This window comes from Anas platyrhynchos, chromosome 6 (assembly GCF_047663525.1).
Source record: "Anas platyrhynchos isolate ZD024472 breed Pekin duck chromosome 6, IASCAAS_PekinDuck_T2T, whole genome shotgun sequence".
Classification (NCBI taxonomy): Eukaryota; Metazoa; Chordata; class Aves; order Anseriformes; family Anatidae; genus Anas; species Anas platyrhynchos.
In genome coordinates, this window is record NC_092592.1 from 25642667 (window position 1) to 25661739 (window position 19073).

General features: G+C 34.2%; 1 protein-coding gene across 15 annotated transcripts in view; it reads left to right on the top strand.

Annotated features, from left to right (window-relative positions):
- DNTT (DNA nucleotidylexotransferase) overlaps positions 1–19073 on the top strand; it is a 180868-nt gene that overhangs the window by 84603 nt on the left and 77192 nt on the right. For all 15 annotated transcript variants that reach the window (XM_027460526.3, XM_027460520.3, XM_027460527.3 and 12 more), the window contains 4 exons: positions 10029–10199; positions 11481–11552; positions 14785–14908; positions 16159–16291. In XM_027460526.3, coding sequence (XP_027316327.1) covers positions 10029–10199; positions 11481–11552; positions 14785–14908; positions 16159–16291 — 500 coding nt within the window. The remainder of the gene's footprint in view (positions 1–10028; positions 10200–11480; positions 11553–14784; positions 14909–16158; positions 16292–19073) is intronic.

Here is a 19073-nt window from a genome sequence, read left to right on the forward strand (position 1 = left end):
CCTCTTGGCTGGCTCTAGACTGTTCAACAGGAAACATTTAACATAGAAACTCTAATGTAATTTAGTCTGAACAAATCTGGCTTATATTTTCACTATAACATGAAACACGTCCTCATCTGCCTAAAGTTTTATGATTTATTTTGTTATTGTTTATAATTTTTATGCTTTTACTTTGTGTATGTGTGCCTATAAATACATGCAAACCTTACTGGTAAATGTTTGTGAGATTCATACAAAAAGAAAAACAACAGAAAACAGTAATTTGGGAATAAAAAACCTTTACCATGGGGAATTGGGGAATATGGGAATTCAGAACTAAAGCTAAGCTAGACCAAATGTCTTGGTCTGGGAATACACCAAATTAACCTGAATTTTGCCTTGTAGCAATTCTTTGAAATCACCAATTATACCAATTACATGATAGCATTTATGGTACTCAAGTAGATTAAACTGTTTCTTTACTTAAAAAAAATTACCTTTTTAGTAACCTGACCAGAATTCAGTTTTGACCAATGAGGTTGGACTAGAGACCTCCTGAGGTCCCTTCCAGCCCGAATGCCTCCAGCATTACAAAAACTGCTGCTTTTGAAATGGCTACTGTGTCTTTCATCCTGCTAGAAAAGCAAGGCTGTGTATTGCTCTTATCATTTAACCTCCTGAAAGTGGCAATTCTTTTTCATTTTTTACAAAATATAAATTCATGCTGACATAAGGAAAGATGTAGTATGGCCCAAAGATACCATAAAATGTGGCATTCATGGAGAGGTAAGAGTTAAGTGCCTTAGTTCTACACTTGCTTACAACAGTGGAATGCGGTGGTAGTTCTGAAAGTGTATAGCTCCTTGTTGAATTTTCTGTATTAAGACATTATTTGTCAGTCCATTTAGAAGACAAACAATTAAAGTAATTATGATGGATAATGGCAATGTACAATGCCTACTTCTACAAGGCATGAAGTTGTAATGATTTTTAGTCCTTTAAGATATTGGCCACAAAAAGATCCAGAAAAATGTATTGCCTTTTTTTAAAGATATGTTTTAAAATTATTATATATTTTTTTAAATATCTAATCTCTTGCAAATTCTAACAGTATTTTTCCATTTTCAGACAATGAGTACTATAACTTTTTTGAATATATAGTTTGTCTTTAAACTGTTGAATTACTGAATATAGTACAAGATTCAGTTCAAACTTCAGTGGAAAACCATGATAACAGCAAAATATTTATTGAGTGCTTCCTGTTATACCTATGTTTCAACAGAGAGGCAGATCCTCAATTACTTCCAGGTTTATCATTGCAGCAGCCTTAATGTCAGACAACAACTTGTATTTGATAAATGAATTGAACTAAACACATTAGAAGCAGTGCAGTTTGAGACTCCCTTCTGTTCTCCTATACATCAAACATTTCTGGGTCTGGGTAGAAATTAGGTTTTGTGGTGACAAAGGTGTCAGTTTTTCATCCTCCTACTTTGGGAGAAATTGCTCTTACTTTATGCTGTATTTTATTTCTGGAGCTGGCACTGGACAAACTGATAATGCATATGAGTCTGTCTAGCTGTCTAGCATCTGCATCTTGAAAGTCATAATGTAACTCCTTAGGGCTGTTGGTCTTTTTCCTCACAACCAAAGCTTGCAGTGACAGTTAAAGGCTTTGGTGTTTATGGACTGCAAGAGTCAGCCCATTCCCTAGAGACCTGCCAGTTTGTCTGCATAATGTCATGGGAGTCTGACTTTCATTTTTTGCTGTTCTGTGGGTCTTGTATTAAACCTGTAATTCATGTTCTTGAATAAAAGTGTTCCAACAGATTTTTCAGTGAAAGCACTTAGCAAATGCACTGAAGCATTGGTATAATTCACTTGTGCATGCTGTGGGCAGCCAACCATTAAATGACAGATTTTCCCTGGCTCGATGCTGTACATCCTGAAAATGAGGTCCAATCCATCCTGAATTATGTTTTGATGATAGTATTTTGTTATAACAACTTTATTGTGTGAGACAGAGTTGTTCCTTTTTCTTACAGATTTTCTATTTTCTTTGCTTAGCTTGAAAATACCGGGGTTTTGATCTTGCCTATTAGAGGGGCACAGAGCTATTATGTGCTTATGCATTCTTGGGTGAACTCATTGGTTCTTCCTTTTACTGGGCTTTGCCCTGGTACCCTGTATCAAATTCCTCTTCTGAATGTGTAGTATCTGTGTTTAAAATAGCATAGTAGTTAACTTTTGACATCTTTTTCTCTCTTCATAAGAGCAAGAGAACAGTTGCTAATGTAGTAGTGACGTGAAGACAATGAGGCTGTGAATGTGCTAGCTTCTTGTGAGAGACACTGCTGGAGACTTGATTTTTTGAGATAATAACTGTAATTAGTGATCAGTTTGAATCTTGGATTCTGTTCTATATATATATATTACGAAGAAAAGCCATTTATGAAAATCAAATGGCAGAGATATTCAATGAGATATCATGAGGACAATGTGGTGGTTTAGTGCATGCTAAACACAGCCTCTGTGTTCAGCTGTTCCATGTTTCCATTATTGTGTAAGATCCAGGAAATAATGTACAGAAAGTTACAACAAATCAATTTTACATCATAGAAGAAACCAAAGCAGGGTTGGCATAAATGGTGCAGATGTGTTTTCATGAATATGTTCACTGTGGGGCAAATCATCCCCTCCCCCCATTTATTTTTCTGAGGCTCGAGTAGCTCAGGAGGTCCAGTTGTTTATATTAATAGATTGAGTATGTCAAATTACATGCCAAGGATGAAACAGTGGCATTATGTGGCAGCTTACGAAGGAGGAATGTAAGCAGTTCAGACTTGTGGGGTCCTCATGTAGTCTTTGGATCACTGTGCATCACATACTGTGGCCTCGTGATTCACAGGTTGAGAACTACTGCCATGGCATTAGTGATTTGGATGATTCAGGAGTGCACCTGAATGTGTAGCCTGGACTCTAACAGTTGAAATGTAGCTGTTCAGATGAGTAAAGATGCAAAACAAAGGGGTAAATCATTTTACCAGAGCCTGTACTTTAACATGTTTATTTTATGTTTGTCTTAAACATTAATGCTATTTTTTTTTGGTAATTCTATTACAATATTATTCTTTGCCTCACTTATAAATAGATATCTAGATATAAATAGATAGCCATCCTCCATATAGATATAAATAGATGGCCATCCTCCCCCTCTCCCACTAAAAATATACACTTGGGGGCTCCATTGTGTTTTCATGTGGTAAAATAAATGGAGTCATTCTGTTTTACCCGAGAGGGACGGTTAGAGTTGAATATTAATACCAGACTGGAATAAAATTCAGAAATACATTCTTCTGTGAGGAAAATACAATTTAATTCTTACAGAAGAAACAAATTAAGTCAGAGGCAAATGCTTCTGTGATTCTAAGGCTTATTGCTAATGCTACTGAGTGTTACTCTACTTTGGCTGTTACTCATGGTAATGAGAATGTGAATGCTTAACATGGGAAAGATGCCTGGTTTCCTTTCCACTCTGTTAGAGGAAAAAAAAAATCCCTCTTTTATTTTCTCTTTTTGTAGCTAAAGAAATGAGTTCTGTCAGTGGCTCAAGCCCTTATTTTTATTCTGTTTTAAATCAGACCTCAGGAGAACCTCAACTTTAATTTTATGATGAACTTGGGAGGTCTGTAGGGAGAAAGCCATGAACTGAATACATACTCTAAGTAACAGGTACTGTCTTACTGACATAGTTTAAAAAATCTCCGGACAATACATTAAATTTGCAAATTTTTTTAAATGTATGTAAAGAGTATAGCTATCCAAAATGAACTAGTGGCTTGATCTAAGGAGAAACTCTTCTCATTTTTTAAGGTAAGTGGGAGGCTTCTTCCTAAAATACAGATAGAATACCTGCACTTCTTGGCAACCCAAATTTGCATGTTTTCATCAATCCTATGCTGCTTTGTTTGACCATATTAAAAAGGGTAATATACTTTAACATTTTGTTTCTCATTACACTGTACAATTTTTTCTGCTCAAGGGCAGTGTTACATGATTGACAACCTATCTGCATTGTTGTGCTCTATCAGCAATTTTTTTTCTCACAAATGTCCTCTTTTCTTTCATATTATGTGAAAAAAAAGCAAACTTCTCAAGAGTGCTACTCTGTTGTAAGAATTGAACCTGTTGCTGTTGATTAATATGACGAGCAGCTGGAGTTAACATTTATTTCTAGCACATGTGTGTACAATGACTCTAAGATCATGCACAGTAAGATGCACATTATGCTATTACTGTTATTCTCCATCTCTCAGTGACTTTGTTTCTCCAACTGTTATAACGTGACATGATAAAATCATGGGCACTGGGTGAGTATTGTTTTTGTTTTTTTTTCTGTTCAGTTCAAATACCAAAAAATCAGGAAAAAAATATATCAGATTGACCAAAAATAGATTACTTTATTTAGCTGGAAATCCCTTTAGTCAATTCTACAGGTTGACTCAAATTCCTTAATCCTCCTTGAAATAAAAACATGGAAGTATTTTGTCTCTGTGTATATAAAAGGTATGTACGCGCACACTGTGTCTCTTTCCATTGACTCTTGAAATTAAGATTTATACTGGTGAAAGTGAGAACAACATTATTTGAATGGATTCTTTATTCAAAATCTTTTTAAAATCACTTTAGTCAGTTTTTAATAGACACCAAATACTAGCAACAGTAATATTATGATAACTAGAAGCCAGCCCTCAGATTTACAATGTACTAAATAAACCTGGAGTGTAAAACAGTGATTGAGAAGAAAAGCAATTTATATCAAATTGTTCTCAATATAATAGTCCTTGAATCATATGGGATTTCTCCTTATTTACTTATTTATTTTTAAGCACACTTTAAACTTTTGCTCTTTGGCAGGTTAAGTTCACCTCTACAGAAGTGTGGTATTGTTATTTTTTAATTTGTGTAGCAGTAGTGTGAGCAGTAGGCTCAAGTAAGACAGAGACTTTTTTTTTTTTTTTTTTTTTTTTTTTTTTATAAGAGATGCTGCACATTGTAAAAGACAATTCATGCCCTGGAGGGTTCACAGCCCTAGCAGACAGCAAATGAAAGATAGCAAGGGAAACAATGGCAAGGAGATTTGAAGCAGCTTTCCAAGGTCATATGGCAGAACAGTGGATAGAGGCATGGAAATAAGACAAGTGTCCTGTGCAAGAAGTCGTAATGCTTTCCTTGCAAAATAAATTAGATTTAAAATATTTTCTCAAAATACCTATCTTATTATATATTCCACTTTAATATTGGAAATTTCTGTTCTTGCAAAATTTTAGACAGGTTATTAAAGACTTTTGCAAGTAGTAGGGGAACGGATCTGAGTGTGATTTTTAGCATTTGTAATCTAATATTTTAGAGTACATTTTTACCTGTGCAAGATGATTATTTGTATTTTTTTTTTTGTTCTTGTTATTTTATTTATATTAAGTCTTAAATACCAAACGTTGAATAAGTCTCACAATTTCTGTCAGCCCATTCATTATATTTAGCATAATTCATCAAAATCTCTGTGTGGTTTTACATCTGACCAGCTTGGATCTTGAAGCCTATTCCATCCTCAAATATTTCCACAGCCCTTGTCTCACCAGTGCACATTCCACGGTTTCAGGCAGAGATGGAAAATTTTCAGTAAAAAGGTTTAAAAAATAAAATAAAGAGCTGAAGTGTAGCCCAGCTATCTTTCACATTTAATTAAAGTAGCCTCTGCAGAATACTCAGGAGAGAATTAAAATCCCACACGTTGGAAATCTTAGAAATATAGTTTCCTGTTGCACCAGTATCTTTGAAACAGGCAATCTGTGTATTCATCTAACTGATAAAGAAGTCGGAAAGGTGCTTAATGTATAAAGTACCAAGGTTTAGAATAACGTAGGGGTCAGTAACTTTCATTTTTATATCGCTGTAAATAGATTTTACCAGTGATTTATAGACTGCAAGCTTTTTCTCAGCTAATATGAGTGTCACGTGCTTTTCTCCTCTGGAATATTATCCAGTATAGACTATAAGACTGAATAGACTGCAACTCCACTTGGAAATCAGTTGCTTTCTTTTTCTTAAAGCAGAAAGATTTTATCAAAAAGAATGTTAAAAGCAGTTTCATGTAAAAAGGCAGATTTGTAATTAATTGCTGTATTTGCAGGCAGTGTTTTGTATGGGGAAAAATACATATTCAATACTATTTAACTGTTTATTTAAAATGGCTTAATGAACTCTGCAAAGGCAGGAAAACACTGAATAATGCAAACTAGAATGACAAAAATGCCTTGATTATATTTTCTCATTGACTGTCAACAGTCTCTGAGTAAAATGCTACATGTGATTGCATTTTCCAGTAATGATGGTGACATATCTTTTCTGAAAATTGCCCACCCACCAGTAGAAGGGGGCTAGTACCTCTCTAAATCAGCAGTGGTACTGGTATATACAGACATGTTTATCCTGATGGTTTATTCTTCAGTGTAGAATAAGTCTATTTAAATGCCCACAGGAGCAGCCTCCTATTGGGATTGAGAATAAACTTTCCTAGACTTTTTGAGCTTTCTAATCAAGATGACTTTGCTAGTCTGTCATTACTACTTCCTGCTGAGCAGGTACTTACAAGAATTGTTTTCTATGCATTTGTATAGATTATTTTAGAACACCTATAACTTTTTGGTTCTGTCTCCTGATTAATTCTGTTAGGGTTAAGCTGCACTTAGATATTTATTACCAAACCCTTCTTTTTTGAGCATTCATGTACATTTGTTGCAAAGAGAGGAAAAGAAAAAAGAAGGGAAAGGTAATCACAATTTTGTGACTGGAAATGTAAACATCACTTAAAGCAAAAAGTAATATCTTAATTTTCCTAAATGGTAGGAAAGGATCTTTGAAGCTGCTAAAGAACAAAAAGAACTTGGAGGAACCCATCTTCCAAGGCCCATCCCACCCCCTCATCTCCCTCCCGCCTCCCCTCCCCCCCCCCCCCCCCCCAAAAAAAAAAAAAAAAAAGAAAGAGGAGGAAACATCTGACTCCTTCAATTCCTTATTCCAGAGGGCTAGTTCAATGTAGATAGTGGCAGAAACTTCCAGATCAAGCATCTTGCTAAACAGCTCTCTATCTCAAAGAGGTCTTTCATGATTTGTTATGAAAATGGCACAGCACTTACTAAGCTGATAAATAGCTGATAAATAAGTATTCAGTTAAGGGTTGGATTCCTTTGGTGAGATGGACAGAGATCCTCAGAAATTAATTACTTAATAATCCCTAACTCTCAAAGACTTGATTATTTCCTTAAGGGTCTTAATAAGCAAGTGTTCACTTAGAAACCAGGACTCTATTTGCTTCAGGGAAGTCTTTGAGAACCAATCCAACAAAATAGAACTTATGTATGAGCTATTCCTTGAAGATAAACTGGTTTGTCTGGGATTTCCTATCCTAGAGGAGGAAAGAAAATAAAGCTCTTTCAACAGATGGGCTCCAGAACAGATCAACTTTTGCATTAATGGCTTATAGCAATATTAACGGATATCACACAGAGGAGCTGATAAATTAGATGCAGAAGGTACTGCTAGTTGACTACATATTAACTGTGAGTAAAGAAAGAACCAGAGAACAGTGAAAACAAACGACCCTAAAAGGGGAAGTAAACCTTGAATAAACGTTTGCTTCAGTATTCTGATAACATTTTCTACAGATGTGAAGATGCAGAATGCTTTAATACGGTAGCACAGAAAAAAAAAGGAGAAACTGAAATATTTTTGTTCATCTAAGGTATGTATTTCTTTTAAAGAGATACCAATCCAATTGAGATCTCAGGTTTTTATTTGAGATAAAAACTTTGAAAATCCTACGGTTAGTAGAGATATTTACTTCAAGATTTTGATTAAGTCTTTCATTTTCATTCAACGAGACCATAAAGTTTATAATCTGAACAATGTATCAGATGATTTATTTTTCTAGAACTGACTAAACTGAATTAAATGTAATATGGAAGTAATCTACATTCACTCTGTAAAAGTTCTTCATGTTTAATGATCTAAAGGATTGTAGCTCAAGTGTGTTTTTGTTGTATAAATCAGTCTGTATTCCTTCAGTGCGGGATGACAGATGTTGTTCTCAGTTCTGTGGAGGTAATGATGGAACCATTTCACTGGGTCTGCCGTCACCTCGGTTAGTGAGGGAGGAACTTACTCCAGCTCACCTGGAAGTATTATACATATAATAACTAGAACGTGAAAGTACTGTAGGTTATGTGGCTTTATCTTTCAATATAAAGCACATTAATGCAAAGAAAAAAAAAGCAAAATGTTGTTGTTGTTGTTTTTGTTTAAATTATATAAAGATGGACTTAATCAGAAATGAAACAAAATCTAGCCTCAATATGAACATTGTTCCCATAAACACTGAGCATAGGAAAAACTGCTTAATTTTTTCCCTTCTACCATCCATTGCAGTCATTAGTTTAGTAAGTCATTTGCTATCTTTTGGTATCTGTATTACAGGGTAATTATGTAACCTTATTCTTAAAACATTTCTGAAGAGACACTTGAACTATAACTCAGTGAAGTGTAATTGCAGGCAGATGCACACTGAGAGCCAGCTCTTTATTATTTTGTAATGTCTCATGGGTCAAAGAAGAAACAGAAGTAAGCTGGAAGACAGGGAGGATATACAACAACTCATAAATATAGCAGGACGTATCGCCTTTTCAAGGCTGGGATCAGGCAGCTGCTCTTGAGAGACTGATGAGGAAGAAATGGGATCTCCTGCAGGGATGCAAGACCCTATGCAGTGCAGGAGCTTTGCAAGGCTTACTGATCATATTTTTTTATGGTTGTACCTAGCCTGTCCTGTACCATTGGAGTGGTACATAAGGGCATACTTAACAGCCAGGTGCAGGATGCATTTTAGATAAATACTTTGAACAGTCAATGTGTCTTCTGGAGATGGTGTACTCTGTAAATCTCAGAAGAAACCACTTAATTTTGCAGCCTTTAAAACCTCAAAATTTTTGAGGTTTTATGCAAGGCTTCATTAAGGACTCAGATTTCCAGCTTCTAATCAGCTGGAAGCCTTCAGAAGTTCTTGTGTTACATGTTATTCTCACACACATGCACAGTACATTTATTTTCTCTTGAAACACAGTATTCCTCACAAGGGAACCAAAAAGCTCTCTCCTCTCCACCACCATATGATCTGTTCATTTCATTTCTAAAAGTGCTTGGTATATATTTATACACGTAGTTGTATATATGTATATGTATATATGTATGTGTATGTATGTATGTGTGTATATATATATATATATATACACACACACGTAGTTGGAAGGATGGTGGTGTGGTGGTGGTGGAGTAGGTAGAGAGGCTCCAAAACTTCATAAAAGACTTCTGGATAGTTAAAATAAATAAATAAATAAATAAAAATTCTACTGGCAATCTTCAAGTACAGTTGAGTGCAATATCTATAGTAAAGCAGCCCATGGATAGTTGAAGATCCACAAATAAAAGGTTTTCCTCTTTGCATAGGTCACACCGCTGAAAAGTGTGAGGAAAAAGTGGGTTTGTTCCTTACATTACTAAATAGAAGAATGGCTACGAGTTCAAAAAAGTGGTTTACTAGTGTCACCACAGACTCCTACTTGATTGCACTTGAAAATGAAGATGTGTTGGATTGCTTGCATTTGTGCCTAATTGTAAAAGTTAGGTTGTTATTTCACATTGTTTTATTAGATCTGCATGGAATATGGAAAGTTTATCTCACAAAAGATTTTAAATTTTGAAATTTTCCTAAATCAAAATCTTTTCTTATATTTGACTCTAAAATATAATTTTTATGATATCTGAGAAATTTTAAGTGGTTAGATAGTGATGCTGAGTTCATGTGAGGAACTCTTGTCTTTTCACGATATCACAAAGAAATCTTGAATTACTATACAAAGTAATCCTTAAGGAATATACTGAATACTTTAAGCTTTTACTAACTTTTTTTGTATCCCCTTTCTCCCTTCTCCCAGGATGCCTTTGAAATAATGGCTGAAAATTATGAATTCAAAGAAAATGAAGTATTTTGTCTAGAATTTCTGAGAGCAGCTTCTGTGCTGAAATGTCTTCCATTTCCAGTAACCAGAATGAAAGATATACAAGGGTTGCCCTGCATGGGAGATCAAGTCAGAGATGTTATTGAGGTAACATACCTCTAAATTCTTATCCAATTAATTCTTTTACAGATCTACTTTTAGAGATCACAGACTGCAGTATAGATATTTGGTGTGTATTTACACACCCTTATGCATTTCCTTCAATAACAATATATCATCCTTGTTACTAAGAATGCAATGATTTCTGGAAGCCTTTAATAGTAACATAAAGCTTGGAAACTGAACTTATGAGTTTCCCTTATGAATGAAGTTATTTCATGAATAAATACCATTAAATAAATAATAGATTGTGATTGTTGTGCGCCATTTTTAAAGACTCACTCTGATCTGGATGTAGTAGTTTAACTGGTAATAATTTTGCTCATGTGACATCTTCTACCTTGGCAACATCACTTTTCTCACTTGAATGCCTTATTGGAAATACTATTTTTAACCAAACTGGTAAATTTTAGCACTTTAATGTTAAATCCCACCTTGCTGTGAATAGCAGAGCATTTTACCTAGGTGAAGCATGAACTTTACATTCTTATTGGGACTTTGAGTATTGCCTGCATTGTTCTTTAATTCTTGGCCTTTTCAGGACTCCACATCTCAGGTACTGTTATTCCAGCAGGCAGCTGATCTGAGTGTCTCCACTGTCTGCAGAGGTCATTGCTGGGTGTTTTGATTCACTCTGGCTCCTGTTTTGCCTCACTCCACCGGTTAAGAATGTAGCCTCTGAAGAGCTCTTTGTACATACTACCTGAGGGCTGGGAATTCAATTATGGTTCTACGGTTCCACAGAAAGTAGAATAAATTTATGTTTTTCTTGTTTGTTTTGCTTTGCTCTCTTTTTTTTTTTTTTCTTTTCTTCTTTTTATCAGAGAGATTGGAGGAACTATTAACTCATGAAAAATATATCTGGTCTTAAAAATGTTCTAACTTTTAAGAGAAGTAAACTCTAGCAACAAAATTTAATTTTCAGGACAGATCATTGATAGCTTATGATAAATAAATTTTCTGGCTGTGAATTTATGAGTAAATAAGTACTGTGAAATATATTCAATGGTCCCAGTTTCTACTGCATCCTTGAGAAAATATATGAGTAAATAAGTACTGTGAAATTCATTGTGTGGTCCCAGTTTCTCCTTTATCCTTCAGTAATTTCTGTGAAAAAAGGATTGCAGAATTTAATCCTGTTGGAATATAATGATGTGCTCACTAAGGATGCTCTCAATGTTTTTACATGTTGATAAGATTTTCCATTAGATGACTTTACTATATCTCACTGTAATCTTGATTTTAAAAATAACATTCTTATTTGTTTAGGAGATTATTGAAGATGGAGAGAGTTCTAGAGCTAAAGATGTGTTAAATGATGAACGATACAAATCATTTAAGGTAAATCTTTTGTGATTTGTTGCTGTTTATTTAAAATAGAGTATATTACCCTCTGTTTAGTAGGGCTTAGACATGACTATCTATTTTACAGTAAAAGAACACCAAGTATAAAGAAAGAAAAGATCTTGAGTAAATACAAAGGGAAAGAAAGTATAATAATATTATACTTTCTAATAATATTACACTTTAATATTATTACATTTTTATACTTTCTAATAATATTACACTCTAATAATATTACACTTTCTAATTAGCATGATGTATATGCAGCTGCTCTTAAGCTAGAACTAAATGATCTCTTTTTCCATAAAACTATTGTGATGCATAGTCTTTGCAGTAAGTTTAACCTAATGTTTATTTTTGCCTTTTTTTATCCCTATTTTAGCCTGTTATTATAACACTATGCTATTTATTAAGAAAATACTGAGTGAAGAAGATGACTATTTTAATTCTCTTTTGTGTGAGGCAAAAGAAAGAGATGTTTCTTTGTTACGTGTATTGTAGGTTGAGATTCATGATCAAATTTCTGCATAGTTACAGGGAATCTGGAAGATAAATACTGCAGTTTCAATTTCCTAAATATTCAGTGAATTCTCCACTGGAAAAATATATATTAGAAATATATATTTTCAATTTTATCTGCAGGTTTAACCTCTAAAAATAATCCGTGTTTTCTGAAAAAAATAAATCAGAGTAAAAGGAATGAGACTCTTTAATTTCCCCCATTTTATTCAGTTTTACTTGAGCTATTCAAAGGCACTTCCATTCTCTCAGAATCATAATACTGGTATAAAAGGATGTTCAGAGATGTTTGTTGATATTGTCTGTAACAATGTTCAGAAAAGAGGTGTAGATTCACATATGTAGCAGGATTCGGGAACCAGACTTACTTATTAATGGTAGTAAAAATTGAGGACCAACAATTGAATATTATGTTTCAGAGTTTAAGAATATTTTAAGAGTTTCAGAGTTTAAGAATATTAGAATAAAACCTATCAGTGAAATTATGGCCAGTATGCTTTATGCAATGTTTCACATTCCAAATTACAACAAAGCAATGTGGATCTTTTTTTAGTTGAGCCCAACTTCAACGTTTTGGCTAAACTGGCTGTAGCCTGTCCTTTACAACATTTTTTTGTGTGTCTTCAGGTAAGTGAAGAAGAATCCCATAATATTAGCAAATTCCTAAATTTTAGTGTTTCACTTGGTTCTGGTAGCTGAAGTCCCTCACAAAAATTTCATAGAACAAGAGATGTCTCAACACAGCCTGATTTGACTAAAATTATAATTTTGTATTTTATGCATTAGAAGCTCTCGGTTGTATACATGATGCTGGTGTCACTGCACTCTGGAGAGGTGGGGTAACTGGGAACCCTGCAGCTCTTTAATTCTGCACTGAGGGCAGTGTCTCAATATGAGTGCAAATCACTCATCATGACTTTAAAGATCACCAGAGGTCACAGTGTCACAATTATCAAACCACTGAAATAAATTACATGGTCTATGTTTTACATGTAGGGTACATGAATTACATGGTTAGGTTTGCTCCTTATGGAAGTGCTTGAGAGGAAAAGTTGATATAATTCACTTTTACCAGATGGAAAAGAGCAATGTTTGTGTCCAGAATTGAAGAATTAGGCCTGTTACGCACTGCACTCTTGCAGTGTCTTCAAATTGACATCTATGAATCTACTGAATAATCATGGATTTTATTATGGAAGATTACCCCCCACCGCCTCCATGAATTTAGACAATGACATAAAATCAATTTTCTTTAGTTCTCTATCCCCACATTAATTGAATTTCTTGGAATAGTTCTATATCCAGTAATAGATCCTTTTGAAAATGCAGTACTAGCAGAAACATTAAAAGATAGCAATCAAAGTATTTAAAATCATTCTTTCATAAATGCCCATGTTTCAAACAAAGATAGGTAATTTCATCCATTATATGCAAATGTAGGATAATTCCTATTTAATATTATTGAAGATTTTCATTTTTTTTTAATCTTGATTATTTTCAAGGAATTAATTTCATTAGAAAAACACAAAATAGCATGGTTGGAATTCAGAGGTTGTAGATTCAGTGGAAAATGTCAATTATTTGCATCATAAATAGCTACTCAGTGAATTCCATAAAAGCACAATGAAACTATTGAGAGCTTCTGTATTGACAAAGTGAAGATGAAGAACGTGCTTTTGGGCATGCATCAAGGTTTTTCCTCTTGCTTTCATATTACTGTTCATCTGTGATATTGATCCAATGAATAATGCTTACATCTGTGACATTTTTGTTTTACAACTTTTCTTGGGGAATAAGTTTAAAAAATGACTTTGGAATTAATGGGATATGACCATACTAAAACTTTGGGGTGGTAGATTTTTATTTATTTATTTATTTATTTTTCCCTCTGTGGGCAGAATAGTGAAATCTGTACTCCAAATAAGACTGATAGGATTTTAGTTTGGCTCAGTACTGACGTACTTTGAGACTGTTTATAATATTCAAGCAACCAGAAATGATCTCTCCATTTGTACTTGAAATCGAATTCCATTTTGGAGAAGAATGGTTGACGCAACCTGCAAACATGTGTTTTATAGCATGTAGTGTAAATTTTTTTTTAATATGTTTTATATGTTTATAGCCTTTATACATTTACCATCTGTTTCTGTGTGCTATTGAGACACTGCCCTCAGTGCTGGAGGGTTCCCAGTTACCCCACCTCTCCAGAGTGCAGTGACACCAGCATCATGTATACAACCGAGAGCTTCTAATGCATAAAATACAAAATTATAATTTTAGTCAAATCAGGCTGTGTTGAGACATCTCTTGTTCTATGAAATTTTTGTGAGGGACTTCAGCTACCTAAAATATTGTAAAATATTTTAATTTCTTATATTTGCAGTAAAAACAAAGGATACTACCCTTATTTCAAACCTTTGTTGAAAGTGTGCATTTAACTAAATCATGCAAAGATGCTGGGCATTCTACCATATTATTTTCTAGATTTCACTTTAATGAGAACAGCTCACATATCAAAACAATTGTCTGCTGAATATAACTATGCAAAGAAATGAAGCTGTATCTGCATATATGCAATATGCTATTCTTTATCTTCAATATAAGATAAATTCTGTCCAGTATTTCCACTGGGAAACCACCTTGACTTATTATTAATTTACCGTTCTTTTAGAAAACAATACTGAAATATGTGTTCTTCTACTGACCTTAGCAGTTTACTTCAGTCTTTGGAGTGGGAGTGAAGACATCTGAAAAATGGTTCAGAATGGGTTTACGAACTCTGGAAGAGGTAAAAGCTGACAAGACCTTGAAGCTGTCAAAAATGCAGAGAGCAGGTAAGGTGCAAGTCCCATTAAAAACTCAGTATCTCTGTGGTCTGAGAACTTTAAAACAGAATCAGAAGAGGAGGCAGTGGCAGCACAGTTCACTTATAAATCTATTTTCTTGCTGCAGCACCTTTGGAATGTTATATTGTTAGGTTAAAATAATATTTGATGTAACAGGGCACTCTAAAATGGTGTAATTCAACAGCTATTACTGTGTACTTTTAAAAATACCTACACAGATATCCAATGAAATCCACTTTTATACACAAAATTATCGATGAGTCATTAATGCACAGTCTGTGAAAAAAACTTCCAACATTAGGAAAACCCAGAACTACTTTTCAGAGGAGACCTATCTTGTTCAAGGCAGCCCTACTCTAGTAATAAATCAAGTATATAATAAATTGCTTGCAAAATTACCTCCACAATCCTGGCACATCTTAACTTCAAAGTTTTAAACATGATAAAATGAACAATGTTGCTTCCCCACAGATTTTTTTGTGTGCAATTTCAGAAAGTAAAAGAACTCATTTTAAGAAAGCTATACTATACATTAAGAAAAGGAGATAATATAACATGACATTAAAATCATGTAACTTTATTTTTGTACTAAATCCTTGTATTTTATATCACTTTAGAATCCTTAGATTCTGAATTAGGTTTGTGATCAGTTGTAAAGAAAGCTGGGATATTTCATAAACTCTGAGCCCCTTGCTTGGATAAACCCCCATTTCAGGAAGACTTCAAGACTTCCCTTTAAAGCAGAACATTCAGAATCCCAATTGTTGGGGACTAATAGGGAAGTGAGAGTAATTCAGGTTCCTGAGACAAGTTCTCAGCAAGTGAAAACATGTATTACTACTACCTTGACTACTATGATTTTAAATTTTAACAGCTGTTCTTATAAATCATAATGACAAAGATGAGGAAAGTAAGAAGCTGTCTCCTGCCTGTTATTCCTCCATAGCCAAAGCAAGAGGCTGACTCCAGGAATGATGGGGAGGAAGGAAAAGACTTCTGAATAAGATGAATCAAAATATATTTCTTTGCATAATGTGCCCTAAAACATATCTATAGTTTCAGGTTCAAGGTCAGGCATTTCTTGCTGCTAGTTAGGGTTCTCTTGTCCTTAGTACAAACTGAGTGATTTGACTTCCTGGTGAAGCGTGGCTTTATATTTCACACTGGGCTTACATAATAGTATGTAGATTTTAATGATTCCACAGAGTGATCAGCACTTTTTTACCTTTGATTTCCAGGGTTTCTCTACTATGAGGACCTTGTTAGCTTTGTATCTAAAGCAGAAGCAGATGCAGTAAGCTTGATTGTCAAGAATACTGTGTGCACGTTTCTACCAGATGCTTTAGTTACCATAACTGGTGGTTTCAGAAGGTGAGTGAAAACAAATGAGCTCACTTAACTATTTTATTCAGGTATAGACAAAATTATGTTGATTTCTTGGAAAAAAAATAAACTCAGTGGGAAAGCAACAGAGATTGTTTTAATTTATTTATTTTTTAGACGGTAGAGCAATCCTCTGGTATTCCTAGAAACCTTTGTTTTATTACTATTGATGTCTGTTTTGTCAGAACAAAATTCATCTAAGAGCAGCTTGCTGGAAAAAGGATGTTCAGATCACATAATATAATGGAGTATATTTTTTCCTTTTTTTAGTGGATCCAAATTCCCAAGCCTGAGACTATTGTAAAGCCATGCTTGAAACAAAGACATAATAGCTTTAAGGCAAATATTTGAGAATGTAGTCACATGAGATTGAAATGTAGTGAGAGAGAGCTGGTAGCATTAGAAGTATATATTGAAATAAGTACTGACTAAATTGTATATATACTAATCTTTGGTTAGGTAGGAAGATCTCAGAGGTTCTTTCCTATCTGATTATTTTTCCTAAAGATGTTGGTCTTGGTCTGTAAAACCAAACCCAGAACAGCGAAGTAATGAGAGAAAGAATAGTCTTCAGGAGTATCATGTTTCTTGCTCTGTACTAAGTCCCTTAGTATGTCACTGCTTATAGCATGTCATGCTCATAAACCAAAAAGGCTTAGTGAACATCTTAAGTCTGCTGCTTAATTTGTTACTTTGTTAATTTTTTAATTGGTCATGTTTTTAAAGGTAAAAATGTCTTTCAAAAATAGTTAAAATATCCCTTTAGGGCTCAAAACATGAAGTTCTATCACTCTTACACAACTGAAAATGGTATGAAAGGAAAAGATGGAAGAATGTTAGTAATTTATGTCACCTGTGTGAAATAATATTGTGGGCCTAGATAGACTCAGACTCACTCCTGTGCAAAATTAAATATAAGACAAATGTAAGGTCTATAATTGCACAGTGATTGTGGTAAATGTACATGTATTTCATCACCTTTGTGCAACCTTATGATATTTATAGTTATTCCTTGCATGTACTTTATTTATTGTAAAGATATTTGTGGACTCCAGCTACCTATTTTCTATAAAACAGCATCATCAACAAGAACCATTAGGCTCAAATATGAACCCTGACCAGAAGTGTAAGTACAAGATTGAGCTTTATATTCAAAAACCTCAAGTGTCATCATTCTGAAACTCCCTGTTTAAGAGGTATAAGATGACAATCTGTTCACACCAATGTCAATTAGTCAGGGGTCTTGTGCCGTTAGTAACTTAGATATAACAGATTAACATATGCCTGGACAGGTCAGAGAGTTGCAGAGACAGATCTGTTATCACACTGAAAACTCTATGAAGTGTTTATGAGCTTTTTTGGCAGCATACTTGTTTTCAAGGTTGAATCTCACACATTCAAATTTAAACCCATTATGCTGCTTATTATTTCAGGGAGCTATGGTAGTTAGCCTTCTCTTTTTACTAAACACAAGCCTTGTATCTTTAAGTAGGTATGTCAACTCAGAAAATAAATTATTTTAAATATCTAATGATGTCTTCAGTAAGTGTGTATATTAATTACATTTAAAATACACAGAGAATATACACAAAATGTTTCAAAATGTCAATCGTAAGTGATATTTTACCAGCCCATGGACAACAAATGCTTCAATGTAGGATTTCTAGAAACTTAATTAAAGGGATTAAGGTAACTTTATTAGGCATCTATACTTTTAATCCTGAACTGCAATGGAATCTGTATGACTAGATCTGTTTTTTATGTCTGTCTCATATGGTAGCAAAGTTGGACTGAACTGTAGTGAGCAGCCAATGTAAGCCACGAGCTTCCAATTTTCAATTAGCAAATTATTACTTGCTTCTTTCATGATCTATTATTTAAATAGATAATAAATAAAATTGCTTTAATAAAAGAAGTAGGCAAATTTTACTTGTCAAAAAACTTGCATGGATTCTCTCATACCAAGCCTTGTACACTACTAACACAACAGAAAAAATGGCTTGTGATTGCTCTGAATAATGTATTCACTCCCCAGGACCCAGATTTGTCTTGTTTTATATATTTATTTCATAACCATTGAAGTAGTATTTTGTTGTATTCTCTGGATTCGACTGGAGAGTTGAAAGTCAGGAATCTGTAAGTCCTTAGTTACTCTACGGGAGAACTGGATGAATTACCAAAAGCAGAACTTCCATTGCTTGATCTGCAGTCATGGAGATTCGGTAGGGATCTCCTTTGGATCTATGTTGTTTAATCAAAACACCAGACTTACAAGTTGTTCAAGTAAGTCATGACAACTGGAAAAGCTATTGCAATCTGTGGAGTAATCTGACTGAGAACATCTCAAGAACAGTTTCTCTGATAGTTTTGTGTACAATTTTTCCTCTTATTCTCTTGTTACAACCTAGCCCCCAAATTTTCTTTTACCTCTTCTCAAGGGTCATGTTATTGAAGCAGACTTCAGTGTCTGCTACTTCCTTGATGCCTTTTGTTTCTGAATCTTTCATCTTTCTGCCTGTTTTCACAAAACTATAGCTCAGAATGTCTTTAATCAGAAGTACTTTCCTTGTGTCTTTGGTTGGAAGCAGCAGGAATGCTATATCTAGTTTAAGGTAACTCTCTTTTCAGCTATCTGAATCTATAAAGAGACATAAAGACTTTCAACTAACTGAAATAAAAGGTCATGATAGCAACCCTTCACGGCTACCAGTTTCAGTGATCCTTAATTAACCCTGCAATAACTCCCTAATTTGAAATCATTCATGAGCAG